Genomic DNA, 26761 nt, shown 5'->3' with positions numbered 1-26761 from the left:
ACCGCTCCTGCGGGCTCCGTGCGGGCTCCGTGCGGGCTCCGTGCGGGCTCCCGCGGGCTCCTGCGGGCTCCTGCGGGCTCTCCGGTGATGGCTCCCGCGGTGGTTTATGATCTAGACTGCGGGGACCGCGTGAAGAGTAATCCTCGTGCCTCTAACGGAGACTCAGCTCCATCCCGTCGCAGCCGCTTATCTCGTCGGGTCGGGTCGGGGATGCGGACGCAGCGCCAGAACGCAGCGTCCCGGACATGTATGAGGAAGTTGGAGCCTCAGAAGAGAAGAGGAACCGGGAGTTGTCTAACGGCCTTGTGGGTGGGCTCAGGGCACTTCAACAAGTGTCTTCCCATGAAAAGAAAAACTGCCACGTCACTGTCAACTCTGCGGTGGAAGTTGATAGGAAGTAGTTCAAAGTTCAAAGGTGACTTGAGCACTCCTACCATGAAATGGATTACCGATTGACTGCTCTTTGTGTTTCCCAGTGTCTCAGTGAGACGAGGTTGACTCGGCAGCGCCCACTAGTGGTCAAAGAACGGGTTTACACTTACAATGATCAGCGCATCCTCCCCGGATTGACACAGGGGGGCTCAGTCCCAAATCACACGGCTCCTCGTCTGTAATCCTTAATCAGCATTCAGGATTAGAACCCTTCCGGATCCCAGACGGAGGTAAGGATGGAGTGTCGGCAGATGGGGATGAGAATGAAATGAGAGAGATCAGAGAACGCTCAAATGTAGCTGGAAACAGGAGGATTAGAGGTTAAACAGCGATACACAGCCTCAGATGAGCAGATGCTGCGGGGCGTGGTCCGGAGCTCCCTGCTGCCCCAGTGTTTGGCCCTCGGTTTTATTCAGGCCTGACGAGCCACAGATAAACAGACGCTGGAGAAAACATGCGATCGTGTCAGGGAACAATACGCCAGGTCCCGCCTGAGCCCTCCGCTTTGAAATGGTGCGACGTTTCTTTCATTATGTTGAGTCAAGTCACAGTTTAAGACTTTGACTTGACTTGTTTGAACTTTCATTTACAAAGGATTTATTGTTGACTCAGGTCCTGCCTTAAACTTCCTGTTCTCTTTACATTTAATCCACAAAGAGCAAAGTGATTTGCTATGAAGGACATAAGTCTCTGGATGTGTGGGGACTGTCTTGGTTGACACGTCTCTGATATCGCATGGTGGTGGGAGACAGTGCCTCTGGACTGGTAGCCCGGGGTGGGGGTTCTCTATTTCAAGAAGGGGGACCGAAGCGTGTGCTCCAACTACAGGGGGATCACACTCCTAAGTCTCCCGGGGAAAGTATATCCCAGGTTGCTGGAGAGGAGGATCAGACCAATAGTTGAACCTCTGGCCTATCAGCGAGACCAGCTCTGCCAACTGAGCCACAGCCACCCATAAATCGGCACCTCCAAATCCGAGGCCATGGTTCTTGACCAGAAAAAGGTTGTCTGCTCTCTCCAGGTGGGTGGAGAGTCTTTGCCTCAAGTGGAGGAGTTCAAGTATCCTGTGTTCTTGCTCAGAAATAAGGGACGGATGGAGCGTCAGATTGACAGACTGATCGGTGCAGCAGCTGCTGTGATGCAGTCGTTGTATCGGTCCGTCGTGGTGAAGAAGGAGCTGAGCCGAATAGAGAAGCTCCAAATATACCGGTCGATCTACGTTCCTACTCTCACCTCTGGTCATGAGCTCTGGGTCAAGACTGAAAGGACAAGATCCCAGAAATGAGTTTCCTCCGCAGGGTGGCTTGGTGCACCCTTAGAGACAGGGGGAGGAGCTCAGTGACCAGGGAGGAGCTCTGAGTAGAGCCGCTGCCCCTCCACATCGAGAGGAGTCAGCTGAGGTGGCCTTCTGGACCTCTCCCTGGGCAGGTGTTTTGGGCATGTCCGACTGGGAGGAAGTCTCAGAGAAGATCTATAGGTTACACTGGAGAGACTATGTCTCTCGGCTGGCCTGAGAACTCCTCTGGATTCCCCCGCAAGAGCTAGAGAAGGTGTTTGGGGACAAGGACGTCTGGAAATCCCTGCTGAAAGACTGTTGCCTCCACGACCCGGACCCAGATAAGCAGTGCACAATGGATGGCTGGCTGGACATCCAGGACTAATTCCACTAGTGGAATGTCACAGCAAAACATTATAGCATTCTCATGAACACCCAAAGAAGACTTGTTTTAAAGCATAACGAACCTGCCTTCAAGTGGTCTTCACTGTGGAACTGTTGTCTCCTAAAAGCACTAGTGGATGCCACAATTGAGGAAGTGTCACAAGTTCAAAGGTGCACAAGATCAGCAAGTACTCACTGCTGACGGAACGTGATGTCAACATTTCTGTGTGAGTCCTGAGGTACACAGAGTTCTCATTGAGCTCGGCTGAAGGTGCTTGAGCATGTCCACTGTCCTCACACAGGATGTGAGGTAATGGCTACAGCTTAGAGGCTACAGCGGACACTTCAGTTTAAGAAGGCTGTGCATGATCATTTTGTAATCTCACATCTTCTTGTACTTGGATTGTGTCATGACGCAAGATTAAATCTAAGAATAGTCCTTGAGCGGGAATTCATAGCTAACGGGTAAATTGGTTGACCAGTACTAACTGGTAAAACAACCCCCTGTCACCGCATTAGCAGCACAAACATCATTAGCATCATCTGCTTGTCAGTGGTCCTTAAGATTCAGTATCAGAATCCAAATCTGCTTCAACGGCCAAGACCATGAACACAAACAGGGAAGTTGAGTCCATTTTTTGCATTCCGCTCCGGACATGTCCACAGGAGCGCTCGCTGTGCGATTATTATGAATCAGCTGCTCAGATTGTGGTCGATCGGGTCTTCCTGAGCCAGTAGTTCAGGACTTTCAGCTGTCTTGATGAGATGCAGAACCAAAGGTTCTTGTAATCCCAGAACATCCACGAAGAGGACATGAGGAGTAAATGTGTTACGGTATGAAAAAGGAAAGTGGAATCATTTACAGTGTGAGAACGGAACTTTATTCCAGCATCAGAAGCATCACAATAATCTGGTTTCAAAGAGTTACTGATTAGCAAACTGCAAAAGAAGATGAACAAGTTTGATCACATCCTAATGGACAGAGAGACATAAATGGGAAGGACAATGGACCCAGATCTTCATGGAACTGCACAGGTCTTCACACAGAGCAACATTCTCACTGAGGGCAGCTGATTGTACCTATTGATAAGGTCATGCTCATGAAAAGAAAACCGGTCCTCAACTTCCCGCAATCTGTCACAGCTGAGAAGAGAAAGTAAGAACTTGCAGATTGAGCATTCTAAAACCAAGAAGAGGAACATTCTTCACTCTTCGTTCTTAATTTGGACACAGATGCTGAGGGAAGGGGCGGGGCTGGGGGATTAAAATAGCAGTGAAAATCAGGCCAGATAATGAAACTGTACAGAACCTACAGACAGAAAATCGGACATTCTGCTAAATGTATCTCAAACAAGTAGAAAGAGCATGGAGCTAGTTTCTGGTGAGCTCTCAGAGCATGAAGCTAGTTTCTGGTGAGCTCTCAGAGCATGGAGCTAGTTTCTGGTGAGCTCTCAGAGCATGAAGCTAGTTTCTGGTGAGCTCTCAGAGCATGGAGCTAGTTTCTGGTGAGCTCTCAGAGCATGAAGCTAGTTTCTGGTGAGCTCTCAGAGCATGAAGCTAGTTTCTGGTGAGCTCTCAGAGCATGGAGCTAGTTTCTGGTGAGCTCTCAGAGCATGGAGCTAGTTTCTGGTGAGCTCTCAGAGCATGGAGCTAGTTTCTGGTGAGCGCTCAGAGCATGAAGCTAGTTTATGGTGAGCTCTCAGAGCATGAAGCTAGTTTCTGGTGAGCGCTCAGAGCATGGAGCTAGTTTCTGGTGAGCGCTCAGAGCATGGAGCTAGTTTATGGTGAGCTCTCAGAGCATGGAGCTAGTTTCTGGTGAGCTCTCAGAGCATGGAGCTAGTTTCTGGTGAGCTCTCAGAGCATGAAGCTAGTTTCTGGCGACCCCTCTCTCTCAGAAGGTCAGAATCAGAATCAGAATCTGGACACTTCAAGGTGGCTTCGTTCAACATTCTCGAACCAAAACGCTAAATGTGTTGGACCTTGTTGCTGTTTCAGGGTGAGGGTCCAGTCCTCATGCGGATGGGTTGTGGGCTCCATTCCACCCACAGCCCTTCCCTGGATGCCCTCCCCCACCCCACATGCTATGCCCTCAGCAGTTCCATCCTTTCAGGGCAAAACGCTAAAGAAATAATACAAATAATGATGCTATGAAAGTCGCTCCCCCCCCCCCGCATCCAGATCCAGAGCTTCAATACCAAAATTGCATCAAAGATATTCTGCAACATTTTTAATGACTAGAATTCATTTTATGAAAACAAAATAAAATACAGGAATGTCTATTCAGTCGCTGTAAATAATGGCTCAGCCCGACAGACATCTGCCCCACTGGATCTTCATCTGCCACTCTGGAGGCTTTACTGAAAGCAGTGACATCACCGTGGATAGGCGGGAACCAGGCCCTTGATAGGCTTTTCTGGTTACCTAATAGTTTCCCTATTGTTCCACAGTGTGCTCTCTTTTAAACCGATTTTAAAAGAAAAAATGAAAAATGCCCCAACTTTAAATCAATTGATGTGGAAATTGTTCCAATATTTGTTGTTTAATATCAACAAATATAGGGGGGGGGCTGTATTGTGGCACTGGGCGTAGTACTCTTATCTCAATGGAAGAAGTTACTAGGCTCAGTTCCTTTCTGTGTGGATTTTGTATGTTCTCGTGCATGGGTTTTCTCCGGGTTCTCCCCACTCCCAAAAACAATCAATTTGGGGAATTATTCTGCTAAATTGTCCGTCATTGTGAGATTTTGGGCAGGAAGATTCAACGAATGGGAAAAAATACCCTATTTCACAATTTCGAAGAAAAATAAATGACATTCCTCAATCAGGATTTAGATCCTGCTCTGGATGAAAATGTACGTTCAATAGAGTCAAACCAAAATAAATGTGACGTGGTGAATACGGGGCTAATCGACGGTCGCCAACAACGCCACTTTAGGACCTGCCCCTAAAGATATAGTTTTTCCTTTTGGTCCCCAGCTCGCTTTAGCGGGTTTCCCCACCCGCAGGTCCGCTCACAGGGATGACCAGCACGGCATTAGGAATTCAAAACATTTATTTACACTCTAAAAACAAGACTAACAAAAGAAAAGGAGAGACACGGCAGTGACAGTCCATACGGCCAACCTGCCTTCGAGACGGGGAAAACGTAAATGAGGACACCGGAACGAGGGAGGGGAAGCACCTATATACGCCGCCCCCCCAATCAGTGGTAAACGGGCCACAGGTGCTCCCTCCCACACCTGCCTGCCCAATTAACCCCAATCATCCGGTTACATTCCTCCCCCCCTCCGAGTTATCGGTGCCCCACCGATAAATCATAATACAAAAACAAAAACAGTTTTCTAAAAAAACAGTCAAAAACCGGGCGTCATCCGAAGTTCAGCGCCTGAGCCCCAAATACACCAGCGTACGCCACAAAATGCAGCCCCAAAAGAACAGCTGGAATGACCCTCAGTCTGCTCTTCCCGCTGGTGACTCCCCCAAATGTCTGGCTCTCGCGCTGAGCCTCGCCCGGTCATTCCCCGTCCTCCGCGGGGCATCAGCCACAGCCGCGCCGATCCCGCCACGCCGATCCAGCCACGTCGATCCAGCCACGCCGATTCCGGCCACGCCGATTCCGGCCACGCCAATCCGGCCACGCCGATCCCGGCCCCGCCCATCCAGACGCCGATCCAAACGTCACTCCAGACGCCGATCCAGCCACGCTGCCATGCCGATGTCCACGCTCCGGCCTCGCCTGGGCTGCATCCCCCTCCACTCGCCGACGACCCGCAGCTGCCAGAAGCTGCGATCCCGGCCCCCATGGTCCCACAGTTCCTGCTCCACCACTGGAGCGTCCTGGCGGTCGTCCCCCAGGATCCATGGAAGGGTCGCCTGCAGCCAAAGCCACTGCCTTGTCTCAAAAAAATAAAAAAGAAACAAAAAACCCTACCGATGCCGTGCTGGATTGTGATCCTGCCGACAACGCCAAAATGTGACGTGGAGAATACGGGGCTAATCGACGGTCGCCAACAACGCCACTTTAGGACCTGCCCCTAAAGATATAGTTTTTCCTTTTGGTCCCCAGCTCACTTTAGCGGGTTTCCCCACCCGCAGGTCCGCTCACAGGGACGACCAGCACGGCATTAGGAATTCAAAACATTTATTTACACCCTAAAAACAAAACTAACAAAAGACAAGGAGAGACACGGCAGTGACAGTCCATACGGCCAACCTGCCTTCGAGACGGGGAAAACGTAAATGAGGACTTGGAACGAGGGAGGGGAAGCACCTATATACGCCCCCCCCCCCAATCAGTGGTAAACGGGCCACAGGTGCTCCCTCCCACACCTGCCTGCCCAATTAACCCCAATCACCCGGTTACATTCCTCCCCCCCTCCGAGTTATCGGTGCCCCACCGATAAATCATAATATAAAAACAAAACGGCTTCCTAAAAAAACAGTCAAAAACCGGGCATCACCCAAAGGTCAGCGTCTGAGCCCCAAATACACCCGCGTACGCCACAATATTCGGCCCCAGAAGAACAGCCGGAATGACCCTCAGTCTGTTCATCCCGCTGGTGACTCCCCCAAATGTCTGGCTCTCGCGCTGAGCCTCGCCCGGTCGTTCCCCGTCCTCCGAGGGGCATCGGACACAGCCACGCCGATCCCGCCACGCCAATCCAGCCACGTCGATCCAGCCACGTCGATTCCAGCCACGCCGATCCGGCCATGCTGACTCCGGCCACGCCCATCCAGACGCCGATTCAAACGCCGCTCCAGACGCCGATCCAGCCACGCTGCCATGCCGATGTCCACACTCCGGCCTCGCCTGGGCTGCATCCCCCCAGGGTTCACGGAAGGGTCGTCTGCAGCCAAAGCCACTGCCTTGTCTCAAAAAAATAGAAAAAGAAACAAAACAAAAAAACCCTACCGATGCCGTGCTGGATTGTGATCCTGCCGACAACGCCAAAATGTAGCGTCGGGAATATGGGGCCAAACTGTCCGACCTTTGCCGACAAGGCCACTTTAGGACTTGCAACCTAAAGATGTATTTAATTTGTTCCGTTGGTCCCAAACTCGTTTTAGCGGGTTTCCCCACCCACAGGTCCGCTCACAGTGATGACCGGCACGGCATTAGGGATTCAAAACATTTATTTACACTCTAAAAACAAAACTAACAAAAGAAAAGGAGAGACACGGCAGTGACAGTCCATACGGCCAACCTGCCTTCGAGACGGGGAAAACGTAAATGAGGACACCGGAACGAGGGAGGGGAAGCACCTATATACGCAGCCCCCCCAATCAGTGGTAAACGGGCCACAGGTGCTCCCTCCCACACCTGCCTGCCCAATTAACCCCAATCATCCGGTTACACAGAGATGGAAGATGATGAAAGAGAATGATGCTAAAACTCCTTGGAAGGCATATCTGAGTCACGAGATATCAACCGTTTAGCTTTCTGCCTTCTGGATGCTGCGTCAGCGTTGTGCTGCCCCCAAGTGGCCAAAACCGTTAATGCAGGTTTGGGCTCTTGTCCCCGGCTCTCATTGTGATCTTTATTTTCCTCTCCTGCTGGATGTCTGAGGAAAAACGTGACATTGTAAGAGTAGTTTGAAAAGAGGGATATCGGATATCAACCCAAAGGAGAGGAAAGGAAGAACTAAAGACGTGAAAGGCTCGGAAACTCAAACGGCTACCTACTGTCTGTGCTTCTGTCTCTGTCGGCCTCTGTCCGCTCAAACGGCCTCTTCCTCTTGTAGCACTGGTTCCTTTCCTGCCCTGACAGGCGGTCTTCTTTGTCCTGCTCTTCCCCGCTGCTTAGTGTCACAGCTGACGGCGACGACTGTGACGACACAGAGGAAGCGCGAGACTTCTCAACAGATCAAAGGGAATATCTCACACAAGAAGAAGAAAGCAGTGAAGCCAAAGGAGAGAGCAGAAGAAATCTGTGTCTACTTGCTGGCTGGAGTTACCTTCTCATTGGAGGAGGAAGACTCTTGCTTTTGCAGAGCAGAATTCAGAGTTTCCAGCACCACTACTGTTCCAGAGAAGAAACAAGAGTATATTAGTTGCCAGTAAATATATGTATGCCAACACACCAAGATTCATCCTTTACCTGGACGTAAGGATATAGTCAGGACAGGAACCTTCTTCTCGCTGCTTTGCTCTGTCTTTCCATTCCCTTGCTCCTCTTGCCCATCGTCTACCTGTCATGTCAAGATCATCATACCATGAATCATGTTTGCCAATTCTTTCTGAAGTTTGAAGTTTTTTCAAAAGGCCTAAAACTACCTTTTGCTTAAGGTCGCCGGTGGCCTCTTCCTTGTGTTGTTTGACACAATGTGGTGATGATGATGGCTCATGTGCAGATGGGTTTGTCTTCTGTGCCTTCTCAGGGCTGTCCTGCACCTTGTCTATACCTTTTAAGGCGAAGGTTGAATAATCTCTTGGGGACTGGCTGGATTTGGAATTTCCCCGATCTGACAGATCCAGGGGTCCATCGTTAACCTCTTGAAGTCCTTCTCCAGAGACCCTTTCAGCTTTGGGGTTGGTTTGATACTCCATGTGCTCCGACAGACCTCTCAACCTGAACAGTACAGTTGGCTCCACAGCATTGAGCTTAGGGGGGCCTGGCTTGTGCCAGAGGGATCCTAAATTCTGCCTTCGAGGGCCACCATGTTGGCCTGCTGTGATCATGTTGGGAAAGCGTGGCTGGTTTGCTTTAGGAGACGGTTGCAACATGAGGTTGGTCACTACAGAAGATTGCCACGGAAGAGCAAGAGGGCTGGTCTTGACTGGTTGAGGACGGCAGGGAACCGGAGCATGGACTATATGTCGGCTGAGGTTCATTTCTCCACTGGCAGATGAAGGAGGGTTCATTAGAAGAAGTGCTTGAGGAGGGATGGAGGGTTGTTGGTCAAGGCCCTCAAGACTGTGAGATCTAACAGAAAAACAGATAGAGACTTAAGATCTGGCCCGGCTGGTCTGCGGTTCACCATCGACCTGCACTGCTAACTGCTAGCAGGCTCTTCCAGGAAGGATCTAAAATCAATTCACAGAATTCATCAAAACAGAACCACAATGGCACACCACAGGTTCACGCTCCTTTGTCTCACCTCCGTTCTCCGACACGGGTTCCATTATGTTCTGTCTTCCAGGCGGATGATGGTAATACAAGAGTAGAGAGAGGCTTATATAAATCCTGTTAGGGCAGCAGGTAAGACAAGCAGCCATCACATACAGTAAAGCAACAAAGTAAAGTCATATCTCTAAAAGCTAATGCTAATGCTCGCCAGGAGAAGGTTCAAACACTCCTTATAGACATGTAGACTGCGTTGGGTCGGGACTCCCCAACTCTGCAGCAGATTGGGCAGGATGTTTGGGCTTTTTTGTCTTTCTTCATTGAGGACTGTCGTCTGCAGGCTCTTCAGTGCCACACAGAGTAGCCAGCAAAAAAAATAATGGTGACACTGCACCACAGAAATTGTAAAAGGGTGTAGCTGAATATTGATTGAGATACTTACATAGTGGCTCCTGTTAATGCCGCTCCATTGTCTGTGTTCAGTTTCTGCGTGATCCGAAACAGAAAGCAGGAACTCATGTAAACCGAGGACAGGAAGCAAGGACAACCGAATAATGACCCGAAACGAAGCCAGTTGATTCTCACGTTCACTTCTTTGGTCTGCCTCAGTTTTCACTACAACATCACCATCTGCTGGCTGGTCACTGGCCGCGCTGGTTGCCATGGAGATGAGCGCCATCGGCTTGCAGGAGGGTGAAAGATCAGGGGAGCTGTTGAGTTTGACATCTGTGTTGGTGCTGCTGGTGGAAGAGCGGTCAATGTGGCCGCCGCTAAACATGAATGCAGAAAGAACACGCAGAAAGATTGTTGTGTCCAGGGTGTGCATTGAGCCTCCTGCAGAAGACGTGAAGAGATACCAGAGACTCACTGGAGTGCTGCTTTGATGAGTTTGATCTCGTCTCTAAGCCTCTTGTTCTCCTTTTTCAGGTTGTTCATTTCTGCCGCTACCTCACAGAAAACAAGAAACACTCAGAGCCCTTGGCAACAAAGGTGTCTTTAAATAGTTCGCTTAGTACAAAGAAGAATATGGATGGAAGTTTTCAGAGAAACAAATATCAAAGCAAAAAGACAATGTGACAATGAATGAAAGGAGTAGAAGCTGCCCGACTGATAAGTGATAAGTGATGGATGCCTGCACCATGAAACCGACAGAATACCCATTAAAGAGATGTGCTGGAGGTTCTGTATCTGGGAAGCGTCAAATTCCTGCTGTCTTCTCTTGGCAACCTCCTGAGTCACGGTGCATCTGTCACACAGCCCGGCCCTCAGCCTACACAAGCAGCAGCAAAGAAATATTACTCAGAATGTAGGGGCCAAACCGAATAACTACGCACAATTGAAAATACCTTAGACTCGGGTACATTCAGACACTCAACACACCACTCTGCGAGTTTAAACATTCACTTAAGCAGTAGATGTTGTGATGAGAGAAGGATGTGAAGCAAACAGACACAGACACTGTGGACTAGAACATGATCACTAGCAACACCTTTAGGATGTGGACAAAAGCAGATCAAGGAACATGGAAGAGCCATAATAATGTGCTGTGAGAATCGGGTGAAAGCACTATCTGTTCAGAAGGCTGAGCTCCCGTAGCCTCTGCTGGCCCACACTCAGGTTTACCAGTCCTAGTTGCCTGTGTTCTTTGCTGGGCTGGGGTGAATGCACTCACCCAGTTCGTGTTGATTTTAGTTCAGGGTTTAGCAGCCTCCAGATTCGGAAATTGACGCCCTTCAATCAATGATACTTTTTTTCTTTGATTTGTTGAAAGCCCTGTACAATTAATAAAACGTCTACTATATTACTCCTCTGTACTTTCGGGTGCATTTGGAAAACTTTGTTCGTGTTTTTGATTAAATTACATGATAAACGCTGACCTCTTCCTCTCAAACTACAGTCCATCCAGTTATTGACATTTTACTCGGACAGAGAGCATCTTCTTACAGAACATCTAGGTCTGTAGGGGGCGCTCAAGGGGTTCTCCAATATGAACCCATCATATCACATCAATGGGTTGATGTGATGCTTTTAATTCTATTCAGTAGCTGTGAAGTACGTTTAGTTAGTTGTGATACGGCACAATGCGAGGAAGGGGGTACAGATATTCAGGCTCTCCTGAGGTTACAATAACAGTCGTTAACGTCACATCTTCACAGCTGACTTAAACATTACATGACAACAACATTACTGTTACCTAACAACCATCATCATTACATGACAACAACATTACTGTTACCTAACAACCATCATCATTACATGACAACAACGTTACTGTTACCTAACAACCATCATCATTACATGACAACAACGTTACTGTTACCTAACAACATCATCATTACATGACAACATTGTTACTGTTACCTAACAACCATCATCATTACATGACAACAACGTTACTGTTACCTAACAACCATCATCATTACAGTCCGTCAACGTTACTGTTACCTAACAACCATCATCATTACATGACAACATTGTTACTGTTACCTAACAACAATCATCATTACATGACAACATTGTTACTGTTACCTAACAACCATCATCATTACATGACAACAACGTTACTGTTACCTAACAACAATCATCATTACATGACAACAACATTACTGTTACCTAACAACAATCATCATTACATGACAACAACATTACCGTTACCTAACAACCATCATCATTAGAGTCCATCAACATTATTGTTACCTAACAACCATAGTCATTACAGTATAACAATGTTACCGTTACCTAACAACCATCATCATTACATACCTGTTCTCCAGCGTCTTGATGTTCTCTGTAAGTATTTTCTGATGTTCTTTCATCTGCTGGTTTTTGGTGAACAGTTCCTCCATTCGCTTTGTATCACTATTGGACACACACACAAATACCCCAAAATGTAAACACACGACATCAATCAAATGGGTTGATGTTATGCTTTGAAATCTATTCAGTTGCTGTGAAATATGTTTAGTTAGTTGTGAATTAGCTAATCAGCTCCTTGATCCAGATTAAAGGGGTGTTTTGATGGTAACCAGATGATTGTTCCTCTCTTCTATCTAATCCAAAGTTTTGCCCTCATTTTATATTTATCAGTTCTGGTGAGAAGTGAATCAAAGGTTTGTGACTCAGCTCCGCGCTGAAGAACATGTTACAACATGAGCGTCCCTGCAACAACAGTAAAATATAATTTGTGTCTTCACACACCATGGCGCCCAGGCAAACGGGGCCAGGTGGAGCAGGGCCAGCTCGCCTGCCTCGCTGGTCGTCATCAATTTCAGGCCTGAACACGCCTCCACAGAATCAAAACTTGTGTGCCACTAAACCCGAATATCTTGTCAATGTCGTCTAAACACGATCATCCCCAGACCGTCGGGAGTTATTGAACACACTCACCATCCCTTCTTGTTGGACAGCTCTTGGATTTTAATCTGCCACCCTGGAAGTCAAAAACAAACCTAGTCAAGGGAATGTTTGAAGTCCAGTCTTCATGTTTGTAGTTTTTTACCCCTTCATGCTAATGTTACTTTTCATTCATGATGCTTACCCTCCACTTCTCGCTCATGGACCTCTCGCAGTCGAAGGAGCAGGCTGTTGAAGCACTCCATCGCGATGTTGATCGTCTTTGACTTCCACTGTTCATCAATAGAGCGACAGAAGATGTTTTCACACACATGATCGGATAAAGTAGAAACACATTTCATGCTTTTAGACTCTAAACTGCCAGAGTGATTTGCTTTTTGATCGTTACAGCCTAAGGACTTTGTTGTGTATCTGCGCCATACACTTCAATGGCAACCCATTTCCCATTTACACAAATGTATGAACACATTTTGTTGCTATATCAAGGATGACGGAAACTAGTTGAACCGGTCGCGCCAGGTCTGAGGCTTCCATCTGCAGTTTGTGTGTCGCTGCTGTGAAACGCAGCCTGAGTTTGTGCAGGAAGTGTTTGTGTCGAGCTGTTACAGAATGACATGCGAGCCATGATTGAAAATCTCAGTGCGAGGGGCTAACCACGTTAGCCTGCATTCTGCTCTCTGCAGACACACCACCAGTGCGTCAGTGCACACATACGCACATTGAAAACCATTTCGCGTTTCGATCAGTGTGGCCGAGGTTGTCTCGACATGTCAGGATACGTCTGGCAAGTGGCGGTTCAGATCCTCAGAACGGGACAAAACCTGCCTGCCTCCGCAGCGTTCAAAGTCTGAGGCTGTGGCTTTTCACCTGAGATGTACCTCCTGGATGCCCCCAATGCTACAACGCTGCCGTTTGAGCCCGGTAACAGCTGACCGGGACGTCCCGGCGACAAAGACGTTACAATACCTGTCCAATTTCTACATTCTGCATACTGTGAAAGTGTGTGTGCATGTGTGTGTGCGTGTGTGTGTGTGTGTGCATGTGTGTGGGATTTGCTATTGAATCTTCGAACTCTCTGTTAAAGCAAAACGCGTAGCTTTACGCTAATCTCTGTCAGTCTCTTCAATGATGTCACCAGTGATGTCATGTTGTTTAATTTCCCAACACTGAGCTTCGCCTGAGTTTAGACCCGGCTCTAGAAACCGATCTCAAAAGTGATTATTATTCACACACACACACACACTGCAGCGTTTGCTGTGCCTTTCTCAAACACCTCCCATCGACGGGAGCTTTGCTGTTTGACCGAAACCAGAGCCGAGCTGTGAGGGAAGGCGTCCGGAACTCTCTTACTGCTGTCACAGTAACAGCTGATGCTGCTCTGAAACGAGAGGCTAGCTTTGCTTTCAGTCGTCCTGATCCCTCTACTGACCAGCTAGCGTGGCTTCAATACGGAGCGATCATTCGAAGGTTGAGTCAACTATCTGGCAAATGATGATATGACACAAGTCGTCATATTAAAACCTTCACTCTCAAGGTGAACCCTGAAGGTGCTGTGCGAGTGATTGCTTCGTCTAAGGCCTAACTCTAACCCTAACCCTTATTTTTAATAAGCAGCACTGAGGATATTCTCCAGCAACATGTGTGGCAGCTGCTCCTGAGCCCTGCAGCATGCTTCTCACCTGTCACCTGTCTTGTAAATCTGAGCATGGAGCGGAGCCGTCACTCACCTCGTACAGCCGGCGACGCCTTACCGGACGCGGTTCTGCTGCTGACACCTCACAGATGGACTAAGTCACATCGACACAGCAATAAAATGTGCGGTAATGAAGAGAAAAAGAGGAGAATGAGGTGAAGGGGAAAAAAAAACGGCCCACACCCTCCCTTCTGTCATTTCTCCACCCCAAAAAACCGGTCAGAGCAGTCGTCCCCTTGAGGAACACAAACACAGAGGCCTGGGCAAGTTCTCCCTTGATATTCCTGTTCTGCTGAAATTCCACATAACCAGCTCAACCGGCTCTATATGGCCCTGTGGGGATAGAGTGGCAAACCCACTGAGGAAGGTCCAGAGAAAAAAACTGCAGTGCATTATTGCAGTCAGGAGGCACGGAGAAGACAAGTTAAGACTTATAGTGGCAAATACATGTTTAGGACCAATAAAGTTTGTGATTGTCAAAGCATAATAACAAGGACTGTTTCCGTCTTGTGCCTGTACGTTTGGATTTGATGAACTGTTGCTGAGTGACTATTCAGCCACTGGACGGTTGGACAGAGCGACGGCAGGCAGCTGAGTGTTTCATCCAGCTGTACAGCAAACCTGCCGACTGCTTGTGCTCATCAGCACACTGATCCCTGAGCTACATTTCTCTTAACTGGCTTGGTTAGGTTAAGATAGCATCATCATCATCATCATCATCATAATAATCACGGTCAAAGAGGATGAGGACAGAGCTCAGACTTCTGCAGCCAAGTAACCTAACCCTAAATCCAACGCAGAGACCATTGTTAGACGACGGACAAAAGAATTCTCTGATGCAAAACAGGAAAACACGAGAAGATAGAGAAACGCTTGTAATTTATGTAATTTATGTAATTTATTGTCATTTTGCCTCGGTGGTGTAAAATCATTCAATCATCAATTGAGTAATTGAATATTGGTTTTATTTTTATTTGTATTGTTAAATGTCGATGATTTATGTACTAAGAACTTTCAACGGAAACAAGACCGCAAGGGCTTTTTTGAAATGCTCCTCTTAGAAAGGATGTTTGACTTTATTTGTACTGTAATACATGCTACTGTGTGACTGTACTTGTACTGTAACATTCTATCTAATAAATATATTCATCATCATCATCAGGTGCAGATATTGGGTTATGGAAACGTGACTGTCCAATGTCCAGCCTCTGAAAGGACTGCACACAATTATTAGACAAAATGACCACTAAGACAAATAAATCAATAACAAAGAGATCTTAAATCTTATGTCATTATGCATGCACTCAGTTCAAACACACAACAAAATTACATTTACAAGCTATAGTGGTGGTTGAGGCGAGACTAAGGACAGGAGTAAGTATTTACAGCAGTGTGGCTTTATGCTAAGGAAGAGTACCACAGACGCAATGTTAGCATTGAGGCTAGCAATGTAGAAGTACAGGGAAGGTCAGAAGGAGCTGCATTGTGTCTTTGTATCTAGAGAAAGCCTAGGACAGGGTATCCAGAGAGGACTGTAGTACTGCATGAGGACGTCTGGAGTGGCAGAGAAGTATGTCAGAGTAGTTCAGGACATGTATGACAGTTGTACGACAGCAGTGAAGTGTGCAGTAGGAGTAACAGGGGAGTTTAGTGTAGAGGTGGGATGCACCAGGGATCAGCTCTGAGCCCCTTTTTGTTTGCCATGGTGATGGATAGACTAACAGATGAGGTGAGACAGGAAGCTCCTTGGAATATGATGTTTGCAGATGACATTGTGATCTGCAGGTAGAGGAGAATCTAGAGAAGTGGAGGTCTGCTCTAGAAAAGAGAGGAATGAAGGTGAGCAGGAGTAAAACAGAGTACATGTGTGTAAATGAGAAGGTCCCAGGGGGGACAGTGAAGCTACAAGGAATAGACGGAAAGAAGGTACTGAAAAAAATCAGAAAAATCTGTATCATCTCAATATTTAGACATGAAAACAACATTCATGAAAGGGATGCATCCTCCTCAAGGATGAGAGGAGGGTGACACAGCAAAGCTAGGTAGATGCTAGCTCAGGCTAACAGGCTAATTAAGTACAACAGACATCTATATCCTCCTGATACCCAGCCCGCTGACATGCGTCCTCTGTAATAGACAAATGTCCACTACAGAGGACATGCTAGCTGGCTGGGTGTCAGGAGGATATTATAACATTATAGTTATAACTCAGGCCATGATGGAACCTCCTCCCAGGAGGAGGACGATGCATCACAGCATTCTCAAGTCACATTTGATAACTCAGCGTATAAGTTATCTCAGCTAACATCTTTAGTTAACCTTCTGAAACCTTGCTACTCTTCTTTGGAAATGAGTTGGTGTCACTTAAAATGTCACAGTTTTGTATGGTACCATTTTCAAATGGAGCCTAAAGCTGGATATTCCAAGAAGCAGTCCGACAGCTTTTAATAAATAAAGCCCTGCAGGTGATGGTGCACGGTCAAAGTTTATCGAAATGCACTTTAACTTCTGATACAGAAGGTATCAAGAGGACCTATGTGGGAGAAGTAGGTCACACGGAATCTGAAATCTTGAATATACAACGTAATGAATAAAAGAGCTCGAAAACAACGTGATAATCACTTCACGAATCTAAAACTCCCTTTTAAGACTTAAAAAAGGTATCATGAATGGGGAGAAGGCAAATAAACTCTAGTCCTGGAAATAGCAAGCTTGAGGATGATGAATGCAGCACAAAGTGAAATTAATGGCAGATTTCAGGAGTTTTATACAGAATAATATGCGCCAGAGTCCGAGCGTGGCTGTGACAGAGGTATTTTGTTCACTGCTGGGATGCCCAGATTAGCACAGAGATCCCAAAGCATCCTGAACTTCTCTACATTCACCACTGAAAAGGCCTCGGACTCATGAAGTTCCAATAAATCACCTGCAGAAGAGAAAATAAGGTGCTGGATTGAAAGTGGGCCGTCACCAAAACCCCCTGAAGACAAGGTTTCAGACCTAAATGAGACTCCAGAAACAATGGACTAACCTATGTTGGCCCCCCAGCTGCGACATTATTCGTTGCTGCCCTTCTGGTTTATAACGGGAGGGTAAGGAATTGTTCTCTATGTCTGTATGTCAGGTAGCGAACATTGACCAGGGACGTCTCCTAACTTCCATCATCGAGGAACATTAAGACGTACTCAAAGTAGAGAATCTCATCTAGTCCAATCTGGTCAATATGGGCTCATGGGATTACATCAGGACTGTTACATCAGGAAGCTATTCCTAATGTGGATACCTAAACACGGACCAAGATTCTCTCAGTCAGTCAGCCGCTTCTCCCTTCAGGTGGTTTCAGAAATGCCTTTTCGTCTTTCTCACCTGATGTACATGTTGAGAACAGACACAGTGAGGGCAGAGGAAAGAATGCGTGAGGCTGAAACGGCTTCCCAAACAAAGAGCGGAGACGCTCGGATTACCTCGCCCACACAGAGGCAGATTAACTTCGTGCTACGTCATCGCTCCACCACGTCTGAACACAGCAGTGTGGAATTCTGAAATTCACTGAGACAGAAAAGGGGCTTAAATGCTATAAAAAATACTTTTGAAACAAAAATAATCTCATATTTCCAGATGTGACATTTTAAACGTGGTGAGTACAGAACTATTTGCAGTATAAATATATCAAGCAGCTTTATATTTTCTCGCTGCTGAGGTGGATTCGGTCAAATCAAGGTTTCTAACTTTTGAACATCACTTGTCTTTTTCAAATCGAGTGGAATTCAAAGCTTTCACGTGGTGTAACGTCGGCGTTCGTCCACTTGAGGGCCTTCCTGAGCTTTCACGTTGTTTAACGTTGGCATTTGTCCACTCGAGGGCCTTCCTGAGCTTTCACGTGGTGTAACGTCACCGTTCGTCCACTTGAGGGCCTTCCTGAGCTCTGCAGCAGCATCGTGTCTGCTGACGCTTTGAGTCCTTCGTGATCTCTGACTCCAAGGCAGCGGCCGTAATCATCACTGCGGGGAGGTCACGTGCACACGGGTGAGCCGTATGGGTGGTTTGGGAACTTGAGTGGGCGACCTGTTCAAGGTTACAGGCTGGTGAAAGGTCCAGCCTGCAGTCTGTCACGGTCCGGCGTCCCTCCCTCGCCTCACGCTGGCCAGAAGGAACAGACTCCACACACAGACCCGCTGCAAACGGGATCGGCCACATTTATTTTCCTTGCAGTGAATGCTTCCAACCCGTTTGTCAAATCTCCAGCCAGTTCAGGAGGAGCACGAACAAACAGGAAACACACAATCCTATCAGAACACGTATGTATTTCACAGGGTGAGCCCGTCTCAAGGGCTTCCAGCACAACGGCTTGGACCTTAGCCCTGTGTGTGAGTGTGTGTGTGTGTGTGAGTGTGTGTGAGTGTGTGAGTGTGTCTGGGATCATACACTCAGTTTGCATTTCATGTGTTTTACTCCGACAGTTGACGTTCTGTACTGCAAATGTATGTACAAATATTTATCTGATCAAAATGTCCATCTAGCAAAAGTACAATATTATTCGGGGATTATTCGATGCCTCTAATGTGCAAAAGGACATAAACGCGCTGAATTCAAAATAGTTTTTAGAATTTTTGCTAGTGCTACTGCAGTAGCACCGAGCGCTAACTCGAACCTACAGTTTAGGGTCTTTATTGCTGTCGACCACAACGAGTCAGCACCAGCTGACGTTCTCTGTTCTGATGTTAAAAGGGACGTATATTATTTGTGATTGGCCAGACTGTCTCTCTTCTAAAAAGGCCCACTGCAGCAACATCCTGGTGAGACCTCTCAGTTTGTGTGTGATGCTAAAGCTAATAGCTGGATCTTCTCATAGTATCAGCGCGTCTTGTGATGCAGCTGGTGCAGTACTGATAGCATCCACAAGCAGCGCCTCGGTGTCCTAGCCTGCTCATCAGCTCCAGATCAATGCTAAAGATGGACCGGATCTGAGTCCTGGGGAATTCTAACTCATAGCACCACCTGCTGGAGACCCTAAAGATCATGCAGCATCCATCATGCAAATGGAGATCCTGACCTACACCTTCCCAAGCTTAACCCTTTACCCCCGGATGGTGAGCACCCGCGCCGGTTCCCGGTAATGGCAGTGCATTATTACCGTAACGCCGGGCATAGACGCTACGGTCGTGGATCGAGGCTTAACAGTGTAGCACGACAGAAAAGGGTCGACGTTACAGCAACGATAGAATTCGGAACTTTAGCTGAAGGGTTCGTATTGAAGGCTGCTGCTAGCAGCTAGCTCAAGTGTAAAAGAACCCAAAGGCCTTCTGCTGGTTATCACAGCGACCCAAGCTTCTCCTAGCCAGTTCAGGGTTCCTCCGGAACTAGCGTGCTCTTTTACACCACTACCCGGGTATTAGCAGGTGTTTCCACCTCCATGCGAAGTCGCCATCAACTCCATGGTTGACTTTTTAGGTTAATGCAAGCATTTGGAGTGCTAGAATTGACTGCATGCGAGCTGGAGGAATTTGAACCCGTCCTGAGACTTGTTATGATCTTCATCCAGCCTTTGTCACTTGTTCGTTCTCCCTCACCCTCCTCCTCCTTCCTGTACGTCTTATTTATGATCATTACCTTGACCTGCAGCAGCCATCACTAAAACACTCACAGGCTTGTAAATCACCGTCTCTCCATTACATAAACATCATTTAACAAATGTGTTGAGGAGGCGCGATGGCAGCGGGGCGCCGATCACAACCGGTGCAAAATTAGCGCAGATTGAATATTTTCCTCCAACAAGGAGGTCCTCTTTTTGATGCTGTCTGTTAGCAGGATTACTGAAAGACTGCTGGATGGATCTGGATTAAAAGTAACATCTGAAGATGGTTCTTGGTCTAACTTAGATCCCATTACATTCTGAGAGCGATCCGGATTCCCGTCTGGAGCCAAAAACATCTGGATTTTCCCATTTAATGGAAGGCTTTTAAAAATCCTATCTTGTAAAATCTGCATTTAATTCACTCACCAAGAATCAGAGTCATAAAGGGGTCCGATCTGAACCACCATGAAACACGTCTCCTGGTTCTGATCCAGGTCAGGAACAAATATTAGATTTTAACATTAAACCATTTATGGATTCAAACATCTGTTGAAATACACATCAGCTCTGATTCACTTTGACTTTTAATGGTTGGTGAATAAAGATACCAAGAACGATCTAGAACCTTTTGGTGCTGATCCAGATCACCATGTGGACGGTGTAGATCCAGTTAGGAGGGGAACGAGCTGCTTGTGGGAGGTCTGTGCTCTGAGTGATCTTCTAATTTAAGTTTATATCCAATTAATCTTATCCTAAAGGAAAAGAAGGCGCAACATTCGAATCATCAGAACCTAAATCCCAGTTCGGCTGATTCAGGTTTACGTGAAGGGGCACATGTGAGGTTTGGTGAGCCCAATCATCGCCGATCAATCATCGCCGATCAATCATCGCCGATCAATCATCGCCGATCAATCATTGGCGATCAACTTGTTTTCTGTTCTTGCTCTGTATAAACACTGTCAGCTGTAATCTAGATTAGAAACACAATTCTGTAACGCTGTAAAGTGTTTTGATTGATTATGAGCAGCAAGAGCTTCACACCTACACACACACACACACACACACACACACACACACACACACACACACACACACACACAGATAAGGCATCAAAGCACCGGACAGATTTACAAGACACTGCAGCGGGCCTGTAAAATACGGCTGCATAAATGTTTGTGCAGCTCCTTCCTGGGGAGGCGAGCAGCGCGCCTCTGGGAGAGAGGCATTAAGGAGCTTCGAATGGACAAGGACGTAAATCTGTGTCTCCTCAGTGCGTCCTCATTGGACACTGATTACACGCTCGGTTTCTGTCACCTGAGCATCCCGGTACCAGGACCCGGCTCCGCCCTTCTCTGCTGGGGGAGAACTCCACAGACAAAGGTAGGAGGCGTGACTCCACCAACATGTCCTCCTGTTGATTGACACATGGCCTCTTTAGTATGTCTCCTGGACAATCATGGACATGTGCAGGGCCTGAAGAGACAAAATACGAGCTCCTTAAATGGACTTTATCATCAAACTCCAGGGATGGAGGTTTCCGAGCTGCCACTGTCTCACCTTGAGGCATCGCTCCAAAAGAGATGCGTACATTCTGTATACTGAGGGGAGTAGCCGCAGAGCCGGGGGGGGGGGGGGGGGGGGTCAGTCACATGTCCTCGAGGAACCGGAGCCGTCCATGGAAGCAGAAACAAGATGTGGGTTTTATCAATTTCCTGAATGTTTCAATAAATAAACTGAAATAAACGTGTCAAGTATATGGTACTGTTATGTACCTCATTATAGTACTGTACCTCATTATGGTACTGTACCTCATTACACTTAAAGAAGACACAAAGTCAACATGTCTTTCAAGTGTCAAAAGAGAACCCCCATCTGGGAAACGTTTAACTTTACCCGGGCTGGTTTGGTATTGTTGCCTTGGCGACGCTTTCATCAGAACAGAAGGACACAGCGCCAGACGACCTGTGAAGAGCGCTCTCTGTAGCGGAGCCAGACAGCACCAGGAGCTGGCCCGGTCCGGGCCGGGCCACCCACAGCGGTGAATAGAAGAGGGACGTCAAACAAGCAGAGACGTAGGATAAATACTGCCTCAGTGACTGGCTGCGTTACCGCCTGCTGTCTGTGACCTCACATCGGCCAGGACAGGGAAACAGGCTGTTCAATCAGCGGCCCCAGGTGTGTGTGCGTGAGCGATGAATGGGTCCCGCCCCTTATCAGCAGGTGCTGTGCACCAGCGGTCCGAAGGAAATTAGATTAAAAAAGAGGAACCTAAATGTAGCCACTAAACCTTCTATTATACACCTGTAATAACTATTACAGGATTATTACTACACCAGTATCTACTCACTTCATCTGTTGAAGTTCTGGCCTCAATAATCGCTTCTGTCCTTCATGGTCACGTTTCTTCTTTCATAAATTCCAAATTCTTGTCTTTTAATCCAGGGTTCCTGTTTTTTAATCCAGAGTTCCTGTTTTTTAATCCAGAGTTCCTGTTTTTTAATCCAGAGTTCCTGTTTTTTAATCCAGGGTTCCTGTCTTTTAATCCAGGGTTCCTGTTTTTTAATCCAGGGTTCCTGTTTTTTAATCCAGGGTTCCTGTCTTTTAATCCAGGGTTCCTGTTTTTTAATCCAGAGTTCCTGTTTTTTAATCCAGAGTTCCTGTTTTTTAATCCAGGGTTCCTGTTTTTTAATCCAGAGTTCCTGTTTTTTAATCCAGGGTTCCTGTTTTTTAATCCAGAGTTCCTGTTTTTTAATCCAGGGTTCCTGTCTTTTAATCCAGGGTTCCTGTCTTTTAATCCAGGGTTCCTGTTTTTTAATCCAGAGTTCCTGTTTTTTAATCCAGAGTTCCTGTCTTTTAATCCAGGGTTCCTGTCTTTTAATCCAGGGTTCCTGTCTTTTAATCCAGAGTTCCTGTTTTTTAATCCAGGGTTCCTGTTTTTTAATCCAGGATTTTTAAATCCAGGGTTCTTAGTCTCTGTGTTGAAGCAGCTGGGAAGGCTTCGTTGTCTCGTTAATGCAGAGCAGACTTGGTGCATGAGTCACCTGATGATGAACCCCTACTCTAAATCTGACTCCTGGTTTCTTTTCTTGAAGGTCGTCGGCTCCTCTTCTTCCTCCTCCTCCGTCCTCAGTTGGACTTTTCTCCTTTGTAAAGAAGTTCTCCAAAGACGTTTGCTTTTTGCTCATTTTAGTTTATAGGTTTATTTCTTTAGTAGCGCGTCACGTGACCCCGATGAGCGACTTGACGTGTGAAGATTCACAGGAGAGAATCCGGTCGTTTTTCAAAATAAAACACCTGTCAGACTCTAGTAATCAATACAAGGGAAACGATATCAATTATTGGTTCTGTCTGGTAGCAAACGCCTCACGGACCGGTACCGGGCAGCTGCCCGCTGGTTGGGGCCCCCTGTTGTCTGACCCCTGCGTTGCACGCCTGGCTCTCAGTGGGATTTGTTTTTCGAGTGTCAGTGGATTACAGCCAGCCTCGCTGCTGTGCTGCCGCTGGCTTCCTGTCCTGCCAGCCTGCTTCCTGTGAGCGCCGGCCTCCATGACAGGACGTCTCCAGGCTTCCTTCCCTGGATTAGACTGGCCGACTGCTGATAAACGGGCAGTGGAGCTGTTTTTCTCTCGCTCCGTCTGTTTGTGCCTTCCAGTCGCTCTTCCTGAGGCGATTTTTATTTGTGCACAACAACAAGCTAAATATGGAAAAAAAAAAAGTTGGGTTTGGTTGATTTGAGCGAGTCGTCATGACTGGCTGTAATCTGCAATTCAGTTAGGATTAAATATCTAAAACCACGAATCCAACGACTGACCCGCTGACCTTTAATCAACAGTCATAGTCATTTTAACACATGTTAAAGCTCGAGTATACATTTAGCGTCATGCTATGTGTCTTAGCTTTTCATTATTCCCTGATGTTTCCTTTTTAATCTATTGATGTCTTCTCTGGAACATTTCCCCCTCAAAAAAAATCATACTAAGAGCAATAACGTCACTAATACATTATTATAAAATAGTTATTATTAAATAATAACACGTCTGCATCTTTGAAAATGTAGTATTACTTTCCTATATTACAATGCTTGAGCTCCAGCCTCAGAATCTGCCATAAATACAAAAAGTCAAGTACTGACACGTCATCGAGGCGATCGAGGACAAAATAGCTGGAAAAGGTGTCAAAAATTAAAATGCCTGCTGAGCCGAAACCTGAGAGAAGCCCACGCGGACGAGACGCAGTCCGTTTCGACGCAGGTCATTTCGTCTTACTCAGGTTTCAGCCGTTGCCGTGCGGCGGCAGGATTTGACATAAATGACCCTGAGCACAGACACAACCTTCATATCAATCTTCATTCCCGCTAATTGGATGCGGGACGGCCTGAAAGTCCAAACGCTGGGCTTTCTTCTCTGGGGCGTTTCTTCCTCCTGACACAGCGCGCTCCCCTCCGCCCCTCCGCCCCGGCAGACCGATGATGTGAATGTGGCGTAGCGGGAACGCTGGAGGAGGGCGAGGCGGCCTTTTGCCTGATTTATTCCCCGTTCCGAGGCCCTCGTGAAGCCCTGCAACCCCCCCAGCCGCCCTGCTGTCTGTGGCGTTAAACGGCTCATCGACACTTTAATACTCAGAGACGCTTCACAAGCCCGTTAAATGCGTTTAGCTATCTTATCATGGCGTTACGTTCGGAATGCCTGCAGGTCTCCTGGGAATCGAGACTCGAAACATTGTCAGGAATTCCCAGCATCCAGAGCCCGGCATGTCCCTGACTCCAGAACTTTGCTGTTTATTGTCTCGCCTACACGGCTCACCCTGCTGTGGCCCCATTGGCTGTCAGCGGGGCCAGTCGTTCTGGGAGGAGCCAATGAGCTATGGATCCCAGCTATCTGTTAGGCCAATCAAGCGGCAGAGAAATCGTGACAGTGAGGGAGATGCTGGGAATAGCTGGCCAGTGTTTATGGGCTCCTGCCTGGATGACAGAAAGCAGAACTCCCCAACGGGAGAAAAAAAGTAATTAGGCAATTACAGCATCGGCTCGTGTAAGGATTCCACGCCACGCTGTTCTCTCAGCCTCTCCGTGGACCGATAAGGGGCCGCGGCGGCGGAGGCAGGCCTAAAACATGGAAGGACCCGCTTAAGATCACAGAGAAGAAGAAGGGGAGAGACGGAGGATGGACGGGAGAGAGGCGAGACGGAACGGAGCGGCGTAAAGAGGGGAAAGTGAGGGACAGAGTTCAAAGAGAGGAGGAGAGGGGAAAGTCAGGGAAGACGGATGGATGAATCACTGCGGTGTGCACAGCCCTCTACGGCGGTGAAAGGAAAGAAAAAAAAAAAAAAAGGATGAAACTCTGCTGGAAAACAGGAACCCTGGGGAGTTTCCCCCAAAGCAATGACCCTGAAACAAAGTTTGTTTAACTGCCGTTTGGCTGGATTAGAATGCAGCAGAAGTGATTATTGTCCACGTGCAACGTGGGATTGAAGGGGATATTCCAGCATTACCAACAATTCCCTGTAATCGTAGTTGTAGTACACATTACGTTTAAATATACATACATGTCCACACAGGTGTGAATTTCCTGACGTCCTGTAAGGCTGCGCCAGCTGACTTCCTGGCCATGCTCCAGGCCAGACATTACATGCTAGCATTGAGCTAGCATGTAGCATGCTAGCCCACTACCGGGGCGTGGTAGTGGGCTCTATTGCACCAGTGCGGCGCGCCACACGCCCGGCTCATTGTTGGTGCTCTGATGCCTAAAGGCAGCAGGGAGTGTCTGAACCTGGTGCTGTGCCTCGACGTGCCACCAGGTGGACTAGCCAGGATCACCATTATCACACACCAGCGAGTCCTGGACTGGGCCTGGCATGGAAAATCCTGCTGGACAAATGCTGATAGAGAACAGCTAGCATGCTACATGCTAGCTCAATGCTGTGGTGGCTCCGCCACTAACATGCAGATTATTCAGTAAAAATGGCGACACCCTCACATTTCACTAGAAGTGCATGGAGCAGAAACACAATGTGTTGGGGAATGACAAGCCATCCCTCCGTCAATCCATCCATTCATCCATCATCCATCCATCTGTCTATCCGTCCGTCCGTCCATCCATCATCCATTCATCCATCCATCTGGCCATCCATCCATCCATCATCCATCCATCCATCCATCTGTCTGTCCATCCACCCATCCATCCATCCATCCATCCCTCCATCTGTCCGTCCGTCCATCCACCCATCCATCCCTCCATCTGTCCGTCCGTCCATCCATCCATCCATCGTCCATCCGGCCATCTGGCCATCCATCCCTCCATCCATCCATCCGTCCATCCATCTGTCCATCTGTCCGTCCATCCATCCATCCATCCGTCCATCCATCCCTCTGGCTGTTTGACACAGGGTCATATCAGGGTCTGTTGGAGGTTTCTGCCTGTTACAGGGCAGTTCTTCTTCCCTGTCTCAGTGTTCTTGCTGCTGGGTGATTGTTGGGGTCCCTGTAGAGTCGGTCGAGTCCTGCTGCTTCAGAAATTGCCGTCAGATGACTTTTGATGAGCTCGTAAAACCGGCTTGATGTGATTTGGCTTTTGAATAATTTACCTTTGTTTGAAATGGTTCTGCTTTTATTCCTGTTATAATCTCTGACAACGGACACATGTCAGTCGAGTGTTCATCATTCAACCCAAAGACGTCCACAAAGAATCAGAGGCAGGAATCAGGCAAAGCAGAGGGTTTAATCCAAAAACAGCCAAGCCTGGTTGGTTCCAGAGGCGAAGCGATCAGATTCAGGCAGAAGCACAGCGACGAGCAGCTGAAATACAGAGCAGGGCTACGAAGAAGGCAGACAGGGTGGGGCAAAGGTTCCGGCCAATCACAAACAGGCTACAGGGGTGTGGCAGAATGAGCAGGCTGGCGGCTGATTGGCTGGCAGACCGGGGAGTTCTTAACAAGCACATAAAATTGTCCCTGTTGTTGTTCAGTGCTTTGTCCTCCAGTGTCTGGA

At 47.6% G+C, this 26761-nt stretch overlaps 1 protein-coding gene across 1 annotated transcript; it reads right to left on the bottom strand.

Moving 5' to 3' along the window:
* Nucleotides 1-7265: 7265 nt before the first annotated feature.
* rbbp8l (retinoblastoma binding protein 8-like) lies at nt 7266-21343 on the bottom strand. Its single transcript, XM_068750011.1, has 16 exons — nt 21334-21343; nt 21107-21222; nt 12693-12780; nt 12542-12584; nt 11918-12013; nt 10312-10424; nt 10023-10098; nt 9948-9988; nt 9740-9880; nt 9597-9640; nt 9189-9274; nt 8365-9013; nt 8189-8279; nt 8046-8110; nt 7774-7915; nt 7266-7652 (listed from the first exon to the last, which is right to left on the bottom strand). Exons 1-16 carry the CDS (start codon nt 21341-21343, stop codon nt 7585-7587), a joined length of 1869 nt encoding a protein of 622 aa, XP_068606112.1. The 3' UTR covers nt 7266-7584.
* Nucleotides 21344-26761: the final 5418 nt, after the last annotated feature.

This window comes from Brachionichthys hirsutus, chromosome 2, assembly GCF_040956055.1.
Source record: "Brachionichthys hirsutus isolate HB-005 chromosome 2, CSIRO-AGI_Bhir_v1, whole genome shotgun sequence".
In the NCBI taxonomy this organism is placed as follows: Eukaryota; Metazoa; Chordata; class Actinopteri; order Lophiiformes; family Brachionichthyidae; genus Brachionichthys; species Brachionichthys hirsutus.
The sequence above is the reverse complement of the archived record's forward strand: the minus strand, read 5'-3'. Positions and strand labels throughout refer to the sequence as shown.

Excerpts from the sequence above, each read along its gene's own strand:
- rbbp8l (XM_068750011.1), bottom strand. Across the intron at positions 12,014-12,541 it reads CTGTCCAACAAGAAGGGATG|TGATACAAAGCGAATGGAGG; the intron begins GTGAGTGTGTTC and ends TGTGTCCAATAG. Across the intron at positions 9,014-9,188 it reads ACCCGTGTCGGAGAACGGAG|ATCTCACAGTCTTGAGGGCC; the intron begins GTGAGACAAAGG and ends TTTTTCTGTTAG.